General features: G+C 39.2%; 3 protein-coding genes across 3 annotated transcripts; 1 reads left to right on the top strand and 2 right to left on the bottom strand.

Moving 5' to 3' along the window:
- Window positions 1-11: 11 nt before the first annotated feature.
- Window positions 12-4,907, top strand: LOC108055539 (RNA/RNP complex-1-interacting phosphatase homolog). The gene is made up of 7 exons (XM_017138911.3): window positions 12-170; window positions 262-337; window positions 718-917; window positions 1,352-1,398; window positions 3,773-3,880; window positions 3,955-4,200; window positions 4,434-4,907. Exons 1-7 carry the CDS (start codon window positions 148-150, stop codon window positions 4,808-4,810), a joined length of 1,077 nt encoding a protein of 358 aa, XP_016994400.2. The 5' UTR covers window positions 12-147; the 3' UTR covers window positions 4,811-4,907.
- Window positions 4,908-9,606: 4,699 nt separating this feature from the next.
- Window positions 9,607-13,895, bottom strand: Ir48b (Ionotropic receptor 48b). Its single transcript, XM_017138912.3, has 2 exons — window positions 11,808-13,895; window positions 9,607-11,511 (listed from the first exon to the last, which is right to left on the bottom strand). Exon 1 carries the CDS (start codon window positions 13,720-13,722, stop codon window positions 11,935-11,937), a length of 1,788 nt encoding a protein of 595 aa, XP_016994401.3. The 5' UTR covers window positions 13,723-13,895; the 3' UTR covers window positions 9,607-11,511; window positions 11,808-11,934.
- Window positions 9,796-10,416, bottom strand: LOC138912210 (uncharacterized). Its single transcript, XM_070212086.1, has one exon. The coding sequence runs from the start codon at window positions 10,414-10,416 to the stop codon at window positions 9,796-9,798; it is 621 nt and encodes a 206-aa protein (XP_070068187.1).
- Window positions 13,896-20,678: the final 6,783 nt, after the last annotated feature.

Below are 20,678 nucleotides of genomic sequence, written 5' to 3'. Positions count from 1 at the left end.
TCTCTACAGCATATGTTACCTTCGCGGGATCTGGCAACTCTCGAAACAAGCATTTTTTATTACAACACATTTTAGACGATTTTTGAACGAAATTCTAAAATTTCCGTTTATAAGTTAGGTAATAACGTTTGGAAAACAGACTCTATAATGGCCAAAGCCATACCAGATCGGTGAGTATAGTTCGGGGATACAGGATGGTAGATATCCCAAGAAATCCCCCTTGTTTTTCGGTTTATTTATGTTTTGTTTCGGCAATTACAGATGGTTGAATTACAAACCCATTGGAGAGCGTGTTCCGGGTACTCGCTTTATAGCATTCAAGGTGCCGCTGCATCAGGTGAGTTTAAAATACCCCCCAGCATCCAAAACAAATATCAGATCGGAGATGGGAGCTCAATGAAACCGGTTGACAGGAGGGCCAATTGATGGATGTGTAAGACCCAGGACCACCGACTTTGCGTGGCCCTCTAAAAGTATAAATAACAACGGACGACGACGAAATTTGTGCATTGTAATTATGCATAAAAGTGGCAACTGGAACATGGACCCCACATGAATATTAAATTAAATTGTTTTTGCTTAATTAAATAACGCCACGGATCCTCGGCCCTTATTAATTGCCTGCCCTCTGGGCACTTTGCATAAATTGAGCAATTTTCAGCCGCCCATTGTAATGCGCCTCGTGTATTTGCTCTGTTCCCCTGTTTTTTTTTGCAGCATGTCAACGCCAGAGTGGAGGAGAATCTCCGCCTGGCGCCCGAATCCCTGCTGGAATCTGTCCCCGATCTGGGCCTCATAATCGATCTGACCAACACGAACCGCTACTACCATCCAAGTGCCCTGACCAGCCACGATGTGCGTCACCAGAAGCTGATGATCCCCGGGAAACAGACGCCGCCACGACAGCTCTCCGAAAAGTAATTATAACTACAGAAATATTTTATTTGGAAATATCAAAATTTATCTCAATATTGGTGGAACAACATTTAATCTTAGTTAATCTAATTTTGCTATATTTTCAAGTAATTGTTTCATTAAACATCTAAGTTTTGACATAGAATTTAAAAAAATAACTATTGAATATTATGTTATTATGTCTTAACAAATTTTATACTAGTCAAAATATTCCATACATTCCATGTTAATAATTGAAAAAGTTTGTGTACTAAAGGTTATTTTCATGCATATTTTATAAAAAACTATCTAATTAAAGTCAGAGAAATTTTTACTGGTGTTACTTAAAAGGAAGAGCTACTTTAAGCCCACATTTGCTAAGAACGAATTTTGCTTTAGATCTGAAAGATTATTGTACACATTTCAACTGATCAATATCCCTCTCATATCATTACAGATTTTGTGGTTTTGTGGCCGACTTCCTTGAGAGCAATGCGGATAATGGTGAGTGCTGACAAATCATCCCACACATCTTGATCTTTGGGCCATGCTGCCGTGGGAAACGCTTTCCCGTCAACAATGCAGATTCAGATGCATATCTGTCCTGCACAATTAGAGCCGCAAAATATGCAAACAAATCGTATCAAAGGGGGCACCCGCAATTACCACGTATCCTAATCCCTGGCTGCACTGCCTCCAGAGATTCCTATCAGCCGGCAAGCGCACAGCAAACATGGCTCAAAGCGGTGAAATGTGCGCGCAGCCAAGTGCCAGGCAAGAGAAATACTCTATTTAACCCTTTAGCAGCCAACTGGCGCACAGGTGTGGGCGCGCACACACTCAATCAGTCAGTCCGCCAGTCAGTTTTTTGGCCTTTGAGGAGAGCCCGAGGTTGAGGCTGTCTGCCAGTCGGGAGCCGGGCAAACAAATCACTTACTGAGCACGGAGCTTAGTCATGCGCGAGTGGGGAAAAGGTATTTCCAATTATGCACAAAGGCATGCGAAGCCATCCGCAGGCCGCTTTTCATTTATATTTTTTAAATTTAATGACGAGTACATGTAGACAGTACAAAAAAAAATGGGAAAAATCAAATGTTCTGTTAATAATCGACTTTCATAAAAGTTAATTCGTTGAATGGTTGAATTTTAAATTATTTTAATAGCTGAAAAATTTAAACACATACCTTACAATTTTATTACAGTACAGAATACCCTAAAATTTTGAAAAACTTACTTTTGGAATCTTCTCTACGAGTTTTGCCCTTTTGCTTTAATTTAAAAGTCGTATATCTGTTACATTACTGGCTTTACCTTAGGGTATCACATTTAGAGTATTCAAACTTCAATCATTTACTCGATTTTGTAAAAAAAGTGGGCGATGGTGCGCCTAATGCTTCGCAGGCCCTTTCATCTGGCGCTAATGTATGTGCGAACAGATTTGGCTTACAATATGCAAAAATGACTGCAAGAATGCCTTGGCTGATTCTGATGTCGTCTTAGTGCTTAATTAAAACAAGATCTGGCGCCGCGGATAGTCGCGTAGAGCAAACAATAAATAAATACACGAAGGCTGCCAACATATTTACAACGAAACAAATCACGAAAATAAGTCAAATCCGAGGTGGTCGAAACTTGTCAACGGCCAATGAGGCAGTAGAGGCTCGAAAACAAGGCACAGCCGTTGTCTCAGCACAGTGGTAAAGATTTTAAAGTCATTTTAATTCGCATCTTGCTTAATAATACGATTTTAAGTCACATTAAATTGGTTTAAAATTTTTTTTACAAAAAAACCAGTATTAAGTTGAGTTTAAATCTAATTTTGATTTAATGCAAAAAAATTGTACAAAATCAAACGTGGCTTAAAGATTGGATTAAAAAAAGAAACGATTTCACCTAAAATCCAATGTCCAGTAATAACATTTCCCACAAATTTAAAAATATTTAAACAAAAAACTTATTTCATAAATAAGTTTTGCCCAAAATTAGTTTTAATTTAAATTTATTTTAAAGACTTTTATTCTTAGATGTTCTTAGATTATAAGGTTTCCAAAAAGTATTTTTCTATTTCAAAGGCTGCCTAAATTTGTTTGGAGTCAACAGTTGAATTTGTTTTTTATTTTTCAACCATATAATTTTTCCTAAATATATTAAACTATACCCACTGTTCCTGGCATATTGACAAGGATGCGCCGCGCGTTCTCGTAATTTAATTTCGTTATTCGTTTTGCCTGTAAGTTGGCTTAAATGCAAGCCAAACATGACGTACTGACTGACTGGCAGCTTCGCCCGCTGCCAATGACCAGGGAATCCAGCAACCAGGCCAAAGCCAGGCCAAAACCCGAAGCACCCGCATAGTGCACAAAGGCAGGCCACCGCGACCTGGTGGGTTGTCCATGCCCCCCCCCCGGGAAACCCCTCGCGAATCCCTCCTGCTGACATGTTTTTGTGAAATTTATAGCCAATGTTATTATTGGCAGAGCGCGCTGTTTTCTAGATTTAGCTCAGGTCGCTTCTGCTTTTATGCCAAATTGCCAGGCCGGTTTTTTCTGTTGCGGTCTCGCCGCGTGGGTGTTACCAAATGGGTATGGAGCGGGACTTGGAGGGTTTGGGGCTGGGGAGAGGGACATTCCTGTGGCCGTGTTTGCAATGAAATTTGTAGCAATTTGCAGCTACATGCGGCAAAGCAAAAAGGCTGTGGCACTGCATCTAAACAGGGAAAAAATATCACCAAAATTGGTTAGACATTTTTCAAGTCTCGAAGTATTGAGTTACGTAACTAAAGTATTAGGATTTATTTAAGTTTAATTTTAATTGCTTAAGAAAATGTTTAAAAAAATGTCCTTACTTATTATTTCAAATTCCCTTTTCCCTATTTAAGATAAACTAATTGGAGTCCACTGCACGCACGGAGTAAATCGAACTGGATACCTGATCTGCTACTTTATGATCTCCGTTATGAAGAAATCCCCCGATGAGGCGATAAAGAGTGCGTAGGGTCCTGGACTTGATCTTCATCCTACATATACAGTTTAATCATTCATAATAATATATGATCCGCAGTCTTTTCTGCTGCCCGAGGACATGAAATCGAGCGACAGAATTACTTGAACTCCTTGAAGACACTTCCGAATCGACGTACGAACAAGGAGCGTTCAGCATCAAAAGAATCAAGTGTAGGGGTAACGGAAGATTACAAGGACTATGAGTCTAACAGTAGGCACCACTACAGTAAGAAATATGAAGATTACCGCCGGCAAGATGGGCATTACCAAAGAGGAGGAAGCTATTATCAAAAATCTAGCTACAGTACGTATACTAACAGTTTAATTTAATATTTTGACAATTGATTCAATTTTTAGTAAAGTAAAAATTAATTAATTAAAATTTGCAATTTATCGACGATTTATCTAATTAATAATTAATTTAAATTTAACAAATGGACTCCGATTTCTAGATTTATTAACAACTTTTTTAACAAATAATAGAATTTAAGGACTAGCCCTAGCGCAATACAAATGCTTGATATGCTTGAATTTCAGACCACCAGAACTACGGACATGCTGACAAAAGTGACTGGCGGAGCGAAAGTTCGAGATCTTATTCGACGGACCGCTACCATTCAAGAGATAATCGCTGGAATCATCAGAGCTTCTATAAAAACAGCAGAGATCGCAGCGCAGATTGGCGGAACTCGGGAAGAAATTATCCTAGAGAGGACGATAGCCATGAGGGTGGCTGGTCTTATTCACGCAACTATCGACAGGATCGAGAGCATCGCCAAGACCGGTTTCAAAGCAACAGATCAGGAGGCGGCTATCAGCAAAAAACGAGAGGCTATCAACACAACCATTATCAAAATTATCAACGGGACGATTCGAGAAGATACAGCAGACGCAGCTACAACGATGAAGGCTAGCTTCTTCTTCATAGTTCCATTTAACAATTTTACTTTGTAGAAAATCCCTAAACTAGATTGTAATAAATTTCCAATGGCACCTTGGGCAAATTGTAAATTATTGCTAATTAACTGCAACACCAAGTACAACAATTAAAATTCATTTGCAACACGATCAAGTTAAAACCACATAATGGTAGTTAACAAGCAGTCGGCTCAGATCGTGTGAAGATACAATAAAAGTCGGCAAAAATTTGCATCTCGATAAGCGAGGAGAGCGCGCGAAATTCCAGGAAATTAGTGATCATCATGGCAAGCGGTGCCGGCGGGTATGCTCCTGTGTCAAAACAAATGTCAGGATTGCCGGGCAAATCGCTTTATATGCACAATGGGTGTAATCAGGTTTCAATATTAACAAGCTCTAAAACAAATTTTGTTTAATAAAAAAGATTAACATTTGGAATTTAAGCAAACACTGTTGCACATTGTGACATTTGTAGATGGTGCATTCAACACATATTTTAGGAAACAACAAAACTATTTAGATCTAAGTACTGGGTTTATTTGACTTATAAAAATATATAAATTTTTAATTTAATTAATTCTGAATACAATATGTTATGGTTATATTTATTGTTCTCTTCGTTTTCGAAGTTTAGCCCATGGTAATTTTTTTTTGAAGTACCTGTCACGTTGACGGCTCCTGATCGTTTCATTATTTCGTCATGGTGGTCAAATGTCAACTTATTAGCATAAATGCTGCTGCTGTCGCCTCCGCCCATCGCCGCTTTTTCTCTTTTGGAAACCCTCGGGTTCCGATATCGGCGCTTTATCTTTGTGCAATCTTATCGCTGCCTCACGATCAACGATTGTCATTATGGCCCAGGGTCTGAGGCTCGGACAGCGACAAATCGTTGGCCATTACAATGGCATGGGTGACGGAACTGGGGAGAAGGATCGGGATGTGGCCACGGAACCAAGGATCCAATCGATCGCTTGGGATCTGATCTGGCTGCCCGATAAACGCCTGTTGTGTGGCATGTGGCGTAAAGTTGTTTGTTGCGCTTAATTGGACAGCGTTTCATTTCGCGGCTGTTCGTTTGCCTTGGTCGGTTTTCATCCTTTACTCACTCTGTATTTTTAGCATCTGACTGACCCAAAGACACGGCCAAATGGCATCCAGCGAAAGTGCCATCAAAGGCTCCAGGGGATGTCCAAAGATCTTTATTTGATTACTGGCAGGAAGCTTTTTCCTGGAAATATAAGGAGTTGATTGGGGGATAAAAAGAAACAGGATGATGAAGCATTCTCCCGGGCAAATTAAAATAATTGTACAAGGGATTTCATTTTGATACATTTACCAATTAATAATCCCTCAAGAGGTTCCTTCTTTTCAAGGTAAAATGACATAATGCAAATATCAAATAACAGAATGTTAATTTAAATTTTAAATTTTAAAAATATCAAAGAATTTTATGCAACATATTATTATAATGGAAGTTATAAAATTTAAAACATTATGATTTCTAAAATAATAACTTAAATAATTTTACCTAAATATTTATTTTAAAGTTTTCCTTAATTTACATAAAGTATGCATTCAAAAATCAAAGACAAACATTTAAAAAAAAAATTAAAAGTCCTTTTCTCACAAGTCCCTCTTTCCAAGTTTGTGCCCCTGATTATTATATGGGTCTTTTGGTCATGCCGACGACATGGACACACCTCCGCCCCCTTTGCTGCCATAAATTGCTGAATCAACCAAAAATTGCCAATTGTCAGTTGCGTGTGCGGTTTATCGCTTCTTTTTTTGTTGCCTCCAACGAGCACACAAATTTTTTCATATTTTTCTCGTTCGTTTTGTTTAGTTTATGACCGCTAAAGGAAAGACGACTGGAAAGTGTTGCCAATTTCCACCGACTGTGCCGGACTTGGGGCCATTTATCTTAGCATAACTTGGAGCGCGATAATTGCATTCCACGGACTTGGCCAAGATCGAGGAGCGAGGCCACTTTGAAGTTCGGCACGGACAATTAGGCATGGCCCATAAATTGCCATCTCATATGTGGCGATGCGGCGAAAAAAAGGAAGCGCGGCATTGATTTAAATAATAGTGTTTAACTTAGCAACCAACCCCTGAAAATGGCAGAGGCTTAAAAAGCCAGCTACAATAACTTGGCCATTTCAATTAGCTGGCAAAAAAAAACAATAGGTGGGACAGAATCCAGCGAGTCAATCAATTGATATCAATGCCGGACCAGTCCAAGCTCTCAATTGTTGTCGAGGGCCTTTTGTCTGCTTCCCAGTTGATTTACGGTGTCGCCCTGTCTGGCTGATAAAAGAGTTGACGGATCAGGAGCAGACGCATTGAAATTGTCGTTCGGAAAAGTGTGGTAACAGGTGAAAGGAAGTGATACTGTGCTACCGGGATTAAAGTTAATACCAGAAATGGCGGAAAAAGTAGATTACAGGAAGAAAATAATATAGAGTGTATGCTTTTCTAAATAAAATGGAAATTTATATATGTAGTTAATTTAGTAAATGTTTTTCAGACCTAAATAAGAATACGACAAATTAAATACCACAAACCATAATATTAGTAAAATTAGCAGAAAACGCCTAAATCGTTTATAATATCGGTCTAAAATTTGAAAAAAAAATAATTTGAATAAATATATATTATATATTTAGTTACTAAAAACAACGCTATTTGCGTTGGTTTTAAAAATTTAAGAAATAAAATAAACATGTTTTTAACGACATAAAGTCACGCAAAAATTAAATACAAAGTAAAAGTTGGGTAAGCCGTGAATTTCCTTTATTTACCCTCAATTGAAAGGTAAATTCAGGGGACTCCTGCAACACTTGCCATTTATCGCCGTACGCAATCTTAATTAAAAGCCGCCCCCAGATTAAAACAAATGTTTACTTTAAAGCCGATACGGATCGGAACAATCACGAAATCGATTCAGTTCGATTCGATTCGAAGCGCGTTGAAAACACACGAATTGGGCAATTAAAGCGGCTGAAGGGCGAGACTTTATCGTTGATTTTCGCGATATGGATGCGAGGCACGCACATGACCCTCCCACTCATTAAGAGGAGTCCTACAAACGGGAATAAAAACTGGTTGGCAACTCCATTGTCTGGAAACTGTGCCACACAGAGCAAACAATGATGTGAAATTTTACAAATACTTTGTATACAATTTTCCATGAAACCTTTTTATATTTCGCAGTATTTTTTATTTAGTAATAAAAATGGAATATAAATTTAATTTTAAATTTGTTTCAGTACTCACAAATTTATTTTTTTCCTTCGCCCACAAAAAGAAACACGCCGGTATCAAATTGATATAAAATAATATAATTTTGCTGATCTATCTCTTTCGGATATTCTCTGACTTTGAAAGAGAGAGTGAGAAGAAATAGAATGAGATAGTTGGAGGGAGAAAGACACATTCGAAATTTGAACTGGTCTGTTATCTACATTTCGAGCATATCAAGTTGAGATGCCGCATATAAAGTCATAATTGATATTACATAATATCAAATTTATCATCGTTAATATCAAGTTTTTGGGTGTAACTACTTATTACTGTATTACTAATAAATACTTGGCCTTGGGTTTCTTTTCTTTAAGTGTACAGATAGCCCATCATTTGGATGAGCTGAAAATGGTGTCCCAAATCAGCCGACTTATCTTCAGCAGAAACTCCCACTGAGTGCATTCCAGGCCATCCATACTTATCCTTGGCTATTGCAACTCCTTTCTATTTTTTATTTGGCCATGGCGCCGTAGCATAAACTTTATTGTCGCCACATTGCTGCTGCATACTTAATGGCGCCGGAGCGACAAAACACACGAAAAATGTGCCAGGCATTAGTGTCAACGAACTTTAAAATGCCTTGCTCCGAAGAAAATCCACCCACTCAAGGAGGCGGGATTTTATCCACTCTTCTGCGGGCCGAAAATTCCATTTCCATTTTCGGCAATATTTGTGCAAGTCAGCTCCATTTTGGGACAAGTCACCCCTTACTTCTCGGCCTGATTCTTATTTTTCTGTTATCATTCGGACTGCATACAATGGGCTGGGCAAATTGCTTAGAGACTTGGCTGGCAAATGTTTTGGAAATATCTCAAGTGCTATTTATTTTGAAGGGGTCTCGGCCCGGCCACAGGGTGGTTTCCATTTCGTGGTTTAAAATAGCAAATGGGCACTTCCAAAATGTCGCTCGGGACATTTACACACCTTTAAAGTTGGAAAAAATTTTAAAACAATGGATTTTTATTTTAATTATGGGCTTTTCTTTTCACTCTTCCCAGGCTCTATTTTTGGTAAAAATCTTGATTTTGTACCACTTTTAGTTTTTAAGATATCGGTAAAAGACTGCCGTATTCGCTCGGGACAAAAATAGAAGTGGATTTCGGGGAAGTTCATACAACACCAGAAATTAGCGAATTCTGATGGAATATTTTAATGCGATTTTTTTAAAATGTTGTTCAAACATGTCGCTGTGAAATGCTTTTGGTTTTACTCTAAAATTCTTTGCCGTTTTTTTTTTATGCAGTTTCAACCACATTCGCTCGGGACATGTCGCTCGGGACATTTTTTCCGACTGTTTTGTAAAGCGGATTTCTTTACCTCTATCTCTCAATTGCTGGATGTTTTGCTTTTAACTTAATAGTTTAGCATGTGAATGAAGCATTCAGTACAGAAAAATGTCACATATTAGCATTCCTATAGGATAAATTTACAACAGAAGACAGGTCCAAAAAATAACAAAAAAATAGCCAAAAACTGATTTTTTGCGTATATTGGTGGGGTTTGTCATAAAAATAATCAAACTATACTCCAAATTTGTAGTTAAGCTCAGTATCCAACTAATTAGAAACTAATATCGGGGCAAAATCATGTGGAAATATGTTTTATTCAAGTTTCAAGGTTTTTGGCTTGGTGGACTTTTTTTTGGAAGTGCCCAAATATAAAATAAATAAAAGGTTTACTAGCATTTTGAATTCCTGTTCCTTATCTTCCAGGTCAGAAGCTCGATACAAAAGCACGATAAAGCCAAGGAATAGCCCAAAGCCAAAGAAATCGTGGGCATTATAAAATAGTTTAGGCCCAATGGCTTCGCCTCCAAGTGCTCTGTGATGGGAATGTTTAGATATCCCTGAAAAACAGCTTCCCGATACGCATCTTCGGCCATCTTATCCACTATGCCACTCTCAAATCCATGGAACCAAGCCTTACTTAGATGATGTTTGAGGAACCACTTTTTGCTCATGGGATATCCGGCAAAAAGAAAACAAAAGTCGATCGGTATTCGCCGAAGCTTTGGATGCCTTAAGTACTGTTGGGCATGGATAAACATATCCCAGCGATCTGGAAACAACACATAGGCGTAATCCTGGTCAAAGTTATTCCGATGTTTGAGTAGAGTCTCTGAAGATACAGTTCTTACCACAGACCAAATGGACTTTGGTATGTGATGCTTTTTAAATAGAAATCCATCATAGGAATCGATTAGGAGCGGAATATTTCTCTCGGCCAGTTCTTCAAATGTTTCTATTTGCTTTTCGAAAACCTCTGATATGAGCATGCTTTTTAGCAACCCCAAATACATGGTGGAGTACACAAATCCGGATATGAATAAAACTCCAAAGAGTATGTACCGCTCCTTTCCATGGATCGCCTTTAGATGAAAACCACTATATAAAAGTGAGCTAAAAACCTCGAGCAATGTGTGACTAAAGTCCCAACTTCCGCTTTTCATCCAGTGTATCAGACACAAAAATCCGGCTATTAGGATAACGTACAAGGCTAGAATAAACCATACTTTGGTTTTAAAGGGAGCTGTTAGATATCGATAAGAAAGTAGCGGTTTCGCATGGGGCACAATAACATTGGCAGCTGAAATTCGAATTTCTCTGGAGACCGAAAAAACATTCGAGTTCCGAACCAGAGCATCTGCGCACAGATCCACCGTATTATTCAAAATAAACTGAGTGCAATTTTGGGGTGAATCATTGGGTGTGTGAACTGGTTGAAAAGTAGCATTCCTAGATTCCAAAAAGGCTCGCGCAAATCGCATGTAGTATCCAGCATATATTCTGTTCCCACTGGCATCTAAATATATAAAGCTCCTCGGAACATTGTTGTATACAGCCACTCGAACTTTATAGCCATCGACATTATGAAAGGAGTTTCGAAATTCTGCATAGTCCTTGACGTTAGTTTCCCTAATCCTCAATTTGGGGAATAGTATTTTATCATATGAAATTCCATTATATATGGAGTGAATTAAGATTTTAACATATCCCAGCCGCCAAGCAAAGTTTATAAAACCCTTCCATGTATCTTCTTCGATTTCATTGTCAATCACTAGAAGAAAATCAGCCATTTGAAAGTGTAATTGAAGTTTTTCCAAGATCTCGTATGGTGGATCATTTCCCATTATTATAAAAAGCTTATTATCACTTCCCACATGATTTCTGAAGGTGGTTATATTGAAAGTTTCCAAGGAGCTGTACAAAAATCTGGAGATGGGGCTTTCGAAGGGGATACATTTATCCAAGTCCTCGCAGAAAACAATATTCGTGGAGATGACAAGACGTTCGTTAAGCTCGTTTATGATTTTCGGTAAACTATGTCCAGTTACTAAAACCATTGAGGCGATTACAAGAAGCATCCATTTTAAATATTTTGCATAAAAAATCATCTGAAATAAAGAAGACAAAATTTATAATAGTTTTTTGGAATACAATGATAATTATAATCTATTAAATGAATTAAATTTTTTTTAGTATTTGTTCTAAGTTTCTGTGATTTTTCTGGTCTTATAAAGTTAGTATATCTTGATTTTTGACTAATTTTAAGAACTCATGACAACCTAGAGAAAAAGAGACAACAGCTAGCAATATTCTATGAATTTATATTTTAAATTATGTTTAGATTGTCATAACTCATTACTTTATTTTTAAATCCTTGTGATCTAAAAAACATTTTTTTGCTAACCTTTTTAATTTTCAGAGTAAGCGCACAAGGAGGAGTAATTTAATTTTAGTGAAGGCTTCACAACATCAAGAATGTAAGAAAATACGCAAAGCAGACGTCACAACATCAATCCGTCACTCAATCAACTTCAACATAACCGCCTCCTGGGCAACCGGTACTCGTCCCCAGCCTTCATCTTGCATCTCAGGAATCCCCTCATGCGCCAGGCCGTCATCTCGATGACAAAACTCAGGAGGGCCAGGATGTAGCCGAGGGCGAGAGCAATTGCCGGCATGACGAAATAATCCACATCCAGCGGCTGGGCCTCCACATGCTCCGTGATGAGGAAGTTAAGATAGCCCACGCGAACCGCCTCGAAGTCGGCGTCCAAGGCCAGTTTCCTGGTAAGACCGCTTTCGAAGGCCCAATACCAGGCCTGTCCCAAATGGTGCTTCAGGAACCATCTCTTCCGCATCGGTATGCCGGTGTAGAGGAACGAAAAGTCGATGGGAATCCTCAGAAGTTTCGGGTGCTTCAGAAACTGCTGTGCATAGTCGTACAAGGCCATTCGATCCGAGAACAGTATGTAAGCATAGTCCTGATCAAAGTGATTCCTGTGCTCCAACAGAGTTTCAAAACTGACTAACTCCATTATGGGTTCCAGTATCTTGGGCATGTTGTACTTGGCGAACAACGACTTATCGTACGGATCCACCATCAGCGTTATATTGCTCTCCACCAAGGCCTCAAAGGTGTCAATTTGCTTTTCGAACACCTCCGAGATCAACATACTTTTGAGCAATCCCAGATACTCGGTGGAGTACACAAATCCAGCTATGAACAACACGCCGAAGAGTATGTATCTCTCTCTGCCGTGAATCTCTTTCAGGTAAAAGCCACTGAATAAAAGTGAGCTGAAGACCTCGAGGAGGTGCTTGCTAAAGTCCCATTTTCCGCTCCTCAGCCAGTGGATGAAGCTCAGGAAATTCACCACCAGGACGACGTAGGCGGCCAAACAGAACCACACACTCCATTGAAACGGAGCTGTGAGATATCGATAGGAGTGCAGGGGCTTCGCATGGGAGACCAAAACATTCGCCGAGGCAATCCTGAATCCATGGGTCAAACTGAAGGCCGCAGGATTCGCTGCCAGGGCATCGGCACACACATCCACCGTTTCATTGCGCAAGTGCAATGTGCAATTTCCGGGGGAATCGCTCGGCGTGAGAATCGGCACAAAGCTACCGTTCCGTGACTCAATAAAGGCTCGAATGAATCTCATGTAGAACCCGGCAAATACCTTCTTACCCCAGCGATCCACATAGAGCATTGAGCGTGGTGCGTTATTATAGGCGGCAACGCGAACCGGATAACCATATAGGTTCCTAAACGATCCCCGAATGGATATGTACTGCTTTATGGAAGCCTCCTCTATCACCGTCTCGGGAAATATTATTTTGTGATAGAGCTTTTCATCGAAGGAGGTGTAAAAAAGCAAATTCACATAACCTTGCCGCCACAAGTGCTTTACAAAGACCAACCAGTTGGTGTCCCTCTTCAAATAGACGGGATCATCAATAACCATAATATATTCAGATTCTTGAAATTCCAAGTCCAAAGCGTTAAAGAAATCGTAGGGCGGATTGTTATTACCTAAGATCATAAAGAGTTTGTTTTCAGCTCCCAAATTATATTTTAGTTGGGTGACGTTAAAGGATTCAATCGAGCTAAAGATCATCAGGTTCATGAGTGGCATGTGTCGGAGATATTTGATCTCGTATTCATAAAGTTTGTCGGTTTGGTTGCAGAACAAAAAGTTGTTAGAGATGAGAAGGCGTTTGTTTAGCTCATTGATAATACTGTTAAGGCCTTGAGTCCTCATAAATGAGATAGATAGCAGAAGGATCAGAGGTTTTGCAGATTGTTGAAAGATCATCTGAAAGATATATAGAGGAAAGAAACACTTGAAAGTTGAATAGTTTGACAGAGAGATAGGTTGAAAGCGAAGATGTATATAGATGAAGATCTGATTGCATTGAATGATAAGTTATGGATTGTTTTATCATGATGATTAGTTTGTAATCTGCTTAAAACTTTTAACTTGGAGCATATCTTTATATAATATATCTCCAATTTATCTCTCACTTTTTGGCGGTATAATGTATTCTCCAAATAATGTTACACATACGAAGATATTTTTACATCTGTTCATACTCAATTTTCGGTTTCAGTCACGATCACTTCCGCCTTTGTCCAGTTCTTTTCGCAGTCTCGAACTCAATTAGCACCGACAATTGATATGAATATACATGGATGGACTTTGTCTAATCGATTGCCCAACCTCATAAATATTCCATTCCACCTGATTGAGTCTGGGGCAATTAACACCCCAACACGATCCCACCCACGCATCCTCGGCGGCAATTGGGGCACTTTACTGGTACACATAATGATTTACTGGTATTTACGAGTGTATTTAGCTTATCCATTCTCATGCGCGTGCAAAATCGGGGCTCGATCGTGTCAATATTTTCGCGCAGAGACAAAGGAGCAGTCATGGGAAGCGGATGCCATCACGAAACCGGCGAGTGAATGGAAAATCACAAAGTCTGCATCGCCATTTTCTCTCTATCTAAATATAGCAGATCCATTCTGGCGCCCATCCAATCAGAGAACAGGGGGAAATCCCCCTACATGTACATATGCCTGCTCTCTTCTGATTTGTGGCGCCTGATTAACGGTTGTCAGACATTGTAATGGCTAACTACTGTATCTTCTGGGATCCGCATGACCGATGTGGTTATAGCTTTTGAGTAGGGTTGGCAAATTGACGCGCTGAGATGCGTGCTGAATGCCCATGCCCATGCCCATGGCCCACGGCCATCTGGTGGGAATCGAATTTGAATGAGCCGGGCTTTTCGCTTTTGAGCCCGTTCAGTGGGTCAATGTTCGGGTGGTCGGTCTTCGCGAAAGTGGTAATTAGCGACGGCTAATTATAACGGAACAAGGTGAAGGATCTCTGAGAACAACCAGCTGTCAGACAGTTTATTTTTGCGTTCATCTCTGGCGTTCTGGTTCCGTATAAATACACGTCAAAATAAAATAACTCGAATTAAAGGGGGGTTTTTACAAAAATATTAAGGTAGCCAACAAATTTTTGTATTTTGTAGGTATTTTTTATTTACCTAACTAAAATGCATATTTTGTATTTCTTTATTTCATTTTAGTTAATGTTTAAATACTTTATGAACAGCATAAATAAATAGATAATAATCACCTCAAAAACCACAAAAGATCTTTAAAAAGAAAAATAAAAATAAAATGAAATGATTAATTAAAGTTTCCTTCTCTTATTATTCAACATTCAATTCCAACTATTAATATTACTTAGAATATCCTCTACTAATCATTATCATATTAAGAGGCCTTAAATCTTTTCAATTAGTTTTTCCTTTCTCCTTCCAGTAACTTTCTTATAATCACCCTCTCTCCGTTTACCCACTCCTCGCATCGGCATTTCTCAGATGACTCATCCGCACAGTAGTCCCACCGACCCATTCCACTTGCAATAAAGAGCAAATAATTAATAAGATAAGAAAAGCACTTGCACGAGCGCAAATCCAGCCGGGGGCTGAAGGTCAAACTAATAATGATTTAGATAATCAAAGAGTGGCAGAAACCAAGGAGCTGGGGCCCAAAGCGGCAGACCAACTGCAATGCGAAGCACTTGAACCTGTTGCTACCAACGAAGGACCCCAAAGGCATCTGATTCTGCTGCTGAAAACCAAACAAAACGATCGGGGAGCGCCGTCGCGGATGCTTCACTGTGCTCCAGTGCAGACTCTAGAGACGGCCAAGTCTGTAAAGTCGGTAAAGTCGGCTCATCCAGCCGGCCAGACCATAAATACCAAAGGGTTACGCCTATTTTTACACGCAGCCGAGTGCATTTCCTCGTACTTGGGCCATGAGCGCACAAATATTAAAACGATGCGACGTGACAGATTACAAAACGTTTGACACCAGCGCCAAAGCCGCCAAGATGATGCCCCAAAAAGGCGAGAGAGTTGAAGAAGAGGGTCCAGAAGACGGGGGTCCAGAAGACTGAGGCCCAGAAGAGGGAGCTGCAGAACGAAGCTCAAGCAGATGAAGCTCGAGCAGAGGCCAAAACTGCAACTGCAGTCAAGCAGCAGCCACTTGCCACACGACGATGACGAAGACGAGCAAGTTGATGCACAGTGGTTAAGAAACACAAGGAAATTGGTAAAAAATTTACTTTATAATTACCCTTTAACTTATGAAATTATCTCAAAAAAATATATCTATTTTTATCTTTTTGATCTATAGATTCTAAAATAATTAAGTTTATATTTAAGTTATGATTATTTTTATCTATTATATTATATATTCTGAATAAGTTTTCTTTCAGTTTAAAAAATATGTTTAAATACATTTTATTAGTTTTTCATCCTGCTTCGCAAAAATATCCTTTACCTTTTTTGAAAGCCATTTTTGATGTCACCTTCTTTGCTTTATTTATGATTTAACATTTTTTGATTTAATTAAAGTGTGACCATATGTTTCTTAACTGCTAAGAGTGTCTGTAGTTTTATATAAAGCAATTTTACATTTGTAAGGGGGTATTTTAAATAAACTTTGTGTTTAGAAGATCGTATTAAACCAGATCTTATTAAATCCAATACACTGTGCATTGTTGCAGTCACGAGTTTGGCTACCACAGCGTGCACCACCGAGCGAAAAGAGTAAATTGCCTCCAGGCCATGGCTCCTCGACTGCAACTGGGAACCTGGAACTGGACTGGGATGGCTGCAAATGAAGATGGGTATAAGGTATGGGGTATGGAGTCCCTGGGTATTTCAGACCAGAAGGGAATATCGGCGGTGCTCCGTGGAGAGCGCGCGTCACAAATTAATTCGCTGATGGCGAGCCTGTGCTGGGTTGTGCTGGTCTTGTTCGGTTCTGGCCAGATCGGAATGATTCCCACAGTAGTCCCTTTTATTTGTGGAGTGCTCTTGAGGATCTGCTCCTGCTTGTCTAGTTCACCTGCAACGGAGCAGCGGTTAAATGCGGAGGCCGTATCTGTGTTTGTTTGCATCAGTATCTGCGTCTGCCACTCGTGAGTTATGTCAGTCAGTCAGACAGAACAGAACGGACTGGACCAAAACCAGACCAGAGGTCCTCTCTTCCACTTGAGCGTGCAATTTTTCTAATTCACATCCCAGGAATCCCAGAATCCACAGCCCAGAATCCAGTATCCAGATCCAGCCGAGAGTCTCGCAGCGGGCGCAACGCGTAATTGACTTGGAAGTTATGAACCTTTAAATGTGGGATCCCAGGATCCCCAGTCGAAACCATGGTCATGTAATTTTAATTTTCTCACTTGATTGCCCCGCAAAGACGGCCACCGATTGCCATTCATATGGCCAATGGCCATTGGCTCCTGAACTTGGTTAACTTGGCTAACTGGATGGCCAGATGCTACATGCAGTTGCACTTCAAGCTGAGTTGATTAGTTTGCCAGGTGGGGGCGGTCTACGATGCTGAAAGATCATCGTTATCATTGGGTTAAGAAGGGTATACAAATATACCTACAATTTCCCTTCAATGTTCAGAATAGTGAAAGTCACCAACTTATTAAAATTTGTAATCATGTTATATTTTATTAATATAATATCTCATTTTATTCAGTGTTTAAAATACATCTTAAATTATGCAGAATATGCAAATTGATCTTAATGAATTCTGCGAAACCGAAACTATTTCTCTATAATCTTGTGGGTTTTTCTTAAATCCGGATAGATCTCAAATTCCATAGCACTTCGCACTTTATCTTTCATCACTTTTCTCTTCTTTTCACATCCTTATAAAAAGTATGCAAAAATCTCGTTAGATTTAGTTATAATCACCAAACCATTGGCCACCTGTTCCATATATTTGCTTTCGGTGCTAATTACCTTTACTGCCAATAAGTTTCGAGCGAAGTTCCCATGTCAGTAATCAGAGTTCACTAATTAGAGGAGGAATGCATGTCAGACTGCAAATTTGAGTTAAATATCATAAAGAGTCACAGCGCGACATTCGTCAGCTCGAGATTTTTTCGGTTATCGGACTTGGGGTTTTCGGTTAGTGGGGTATTTATAAGCGAGAAGAGATTTTATAATCCGGTGTCGTTGGCTGTGGCACTTCGCACTTGTGCGAAAATTGCTAAGGCAAAGCCCCGAATATTTCATTCAGCGTTTTAGGCATTTTTTTAGGCATCTTGGCCCAGAGCAGCTGCCAATGCTTTCGGAGCTATTGGCTCAATGAATTATGAGCCCGCTTCTTATGAGCATGCAAACAGCATCGAAGTTGTGGGTGTCATGCGTTGTCCGGTTAATGAAAATGTTTGGCTCTAACTTCTTCGCTTTTTGTTATTTTCGTTATACCTTGTATATTCGAAATGTGTGTATTTTCACCCGCCTCTGTTTCTATTTGTAGGTGGGAAACGCCGATTTATTGCGCATCAAATTACAAGTGCCGATCAAAATATTTGCCTGCGACATCAGCATTGCCATCAGCATGATCACCACGGTCTGGTGGCATCTTTGCCTTTATGGCCTTGTAATGAAGCGACTAGTAAGCTAATGACCACTGTTGGAGGTGTATATTACCACATATTTAGATGCAAACTAGGAAGTGTTTTATTTTTAGGCCGGCGGAGATATCTCCGAGCTATATTTGGAAATAACTTTCTTATGTCTTGTAGAGGGCGTAAATAGATGGTAATCAAGCAGGAAATCAATGGTCTGGTGACTAGAATGGTTAGCAATAACAAACAAAGTTAAATCTTTATTTTTTTGTTTTACAAAATATTTCGTAAAAAAATTTAGGCATTATTTCATTTTTTTGTCCAGTGAATTTTTTAAATTTTAAAATTTTGGCATAAATTACTGTAGTAAGCTGTTAGTTCTAAATAGTATAAATACATTATAAATATTATATAACATTAAATAAATATTTTTATCTTTTGACACTGCTGTGTTTATTTCAGATCACCGCTCAAAACTGACCTACTTTAGCAAAAAACCTATTTTAATAAGTTTCTAATAAAATCATTTTACCTGTTCATTTCGTTGGAGGAGAATCCCTTTGTTAGTGCGAAAACCGCACGCCAATTAGCGAGGCATTTAGAAACACATTAACCTTTTCGCCTTGGCCTTAACCTTTCGCCAAAAGAGCGTTAATTCGCAGCGAAAATATTAAAAACGCAAATCTCGATTTGATAATGCTGATTCACAGAAGTCGTAAACTGTCATAAATATAACGTATATAGACTGGCGCCAGACCGCCAGTTCCAAATTAAAGTGGATATATGATTTTGACCAATTTTGGGGCACACGCGTCTCTTCTCAATTATATTTTGCTGGCATTATTCAGGAATTTATTTAGCAAATTTTTTGGGAAATGACAAGCATGAGCACATTATTTTGTTATTGTTTTTATAATTCAAATTTGGCAACTTATAGCTATTTTTGTCTTGTTTTATTTATCCGTTATTGACACGAATAAATTTGTACGCATGTAAGTACATATATTTTTGTAAATCTGCGCAAATTCCAAATCACCATTGTTTTCACATTGGGACTTCTCACTTTGCAGCTGGAGGATTGTTAATTATTTGCCCAAATACACGTGTCTCAGGTGCGGAACTTCAGACTCTGACAAATTTCGGAATTTGTCAGCCTGTTTGATTAGAAATTTTTCGGAAAGTGAAATGAACCACCCCTTTCAAATGAGGAATTTTACATATTATAGGGGTAACGCGTTTGTTATCTTAAGGGATCAACAATTGTTTGAGGTCTTCACTGTGTACACTTCATTTGTTAACATTTGCCAAGTAGTTTTGATCGGAATTAAGGATCTAGGAACCACCGCAGATCTTGGGGTTCCATTCAACCCCCTTGACAAGTTCGATCAGAAGTCAGCCACGCGTTAATGTTAACAGAAGTTCCGATCACTTTCACTTCAAATGGAAACTCAATGATGCCCAACGCATAAATTAGGGGAAAATGATCACTGGGGTAAGTGAAAATTGTCTGAAAAGGGGGTTGTCTACATTTTCATTAACGAAACTCTTGTTAGTGACCAATTCGAGGCGACAGTTGGCCAGTTGCGAAGAAAACGAAATACGGGTGCCCCTTTTTCGGTAATTAAAAACGGGTTCCCATACCAAAAAAAAGGGAAAAGAATTCATTGCATATTGCGGGGTTTAATTGAATTTGCTGCACACGAAAGCAAACAAAACTGGAGACAATAAAGGAGATATGCGTACGATATGGGGAGCGGTAAATTGGGGGACCCTCGAGGCATCGGCCTCAAAAGAGAGTTCCGTCGATTGATCATGTGTTATCCTGCGGAGCTGCACTGTCCAGCAACCTTAACCCATCAGCAACACCATCGGCGTTGAGAGGTTAACTCGGCACCACTTCACGTCCAGAGACAATCGCTTACAGTTCCCTGGAACGCGGAGATATCTACACTTTTAATACCCTATAATTTTGGGGACTATTGCTTGTGCTGCAGTTAAAAAAAAACATTTTAAACTTCAGAAATATTTATTAAATGTTTATTTTATTTGTTTTTGTTAGAACTACGATTAAAAAATAATATCATAAGGAAAAACAATTTTTTTTTTAAATAAATAAAAATATTCAAACAAAAGTTATCAATATGGGGCTGTCCATATATTACGTAATCACGTTTTTGGTGATTTTTGACCCCCTCCCCCCCCTGGTGATCAAACGGAAACAATCAAAAAACAACCCCCCCCCCCCCCAATGATTACGTAATCCCCAGAATAAAATTTTGTTTGTTTTAATCTGTGGATTCAAACGG

Source organism: Drosophila takahashii, chromosome 2R, assembly GCF_030179915.1.
Source record: "Drosophila takahashii strain IR98-3 E-12201 chromosome 2R, DtakHiC1v2, whole genome shotgun sequence".
Taxonomy (NCBI): domain Eukaryota; kingdom Metazoa; phylum Arthropoda; class Insecta; order Diptera; family Drosophilidae; genus Drosophila; species Drosophila takahashii.
This window is presented reverse-complemented; position numbering and strand designations above follow the sequence as displayed.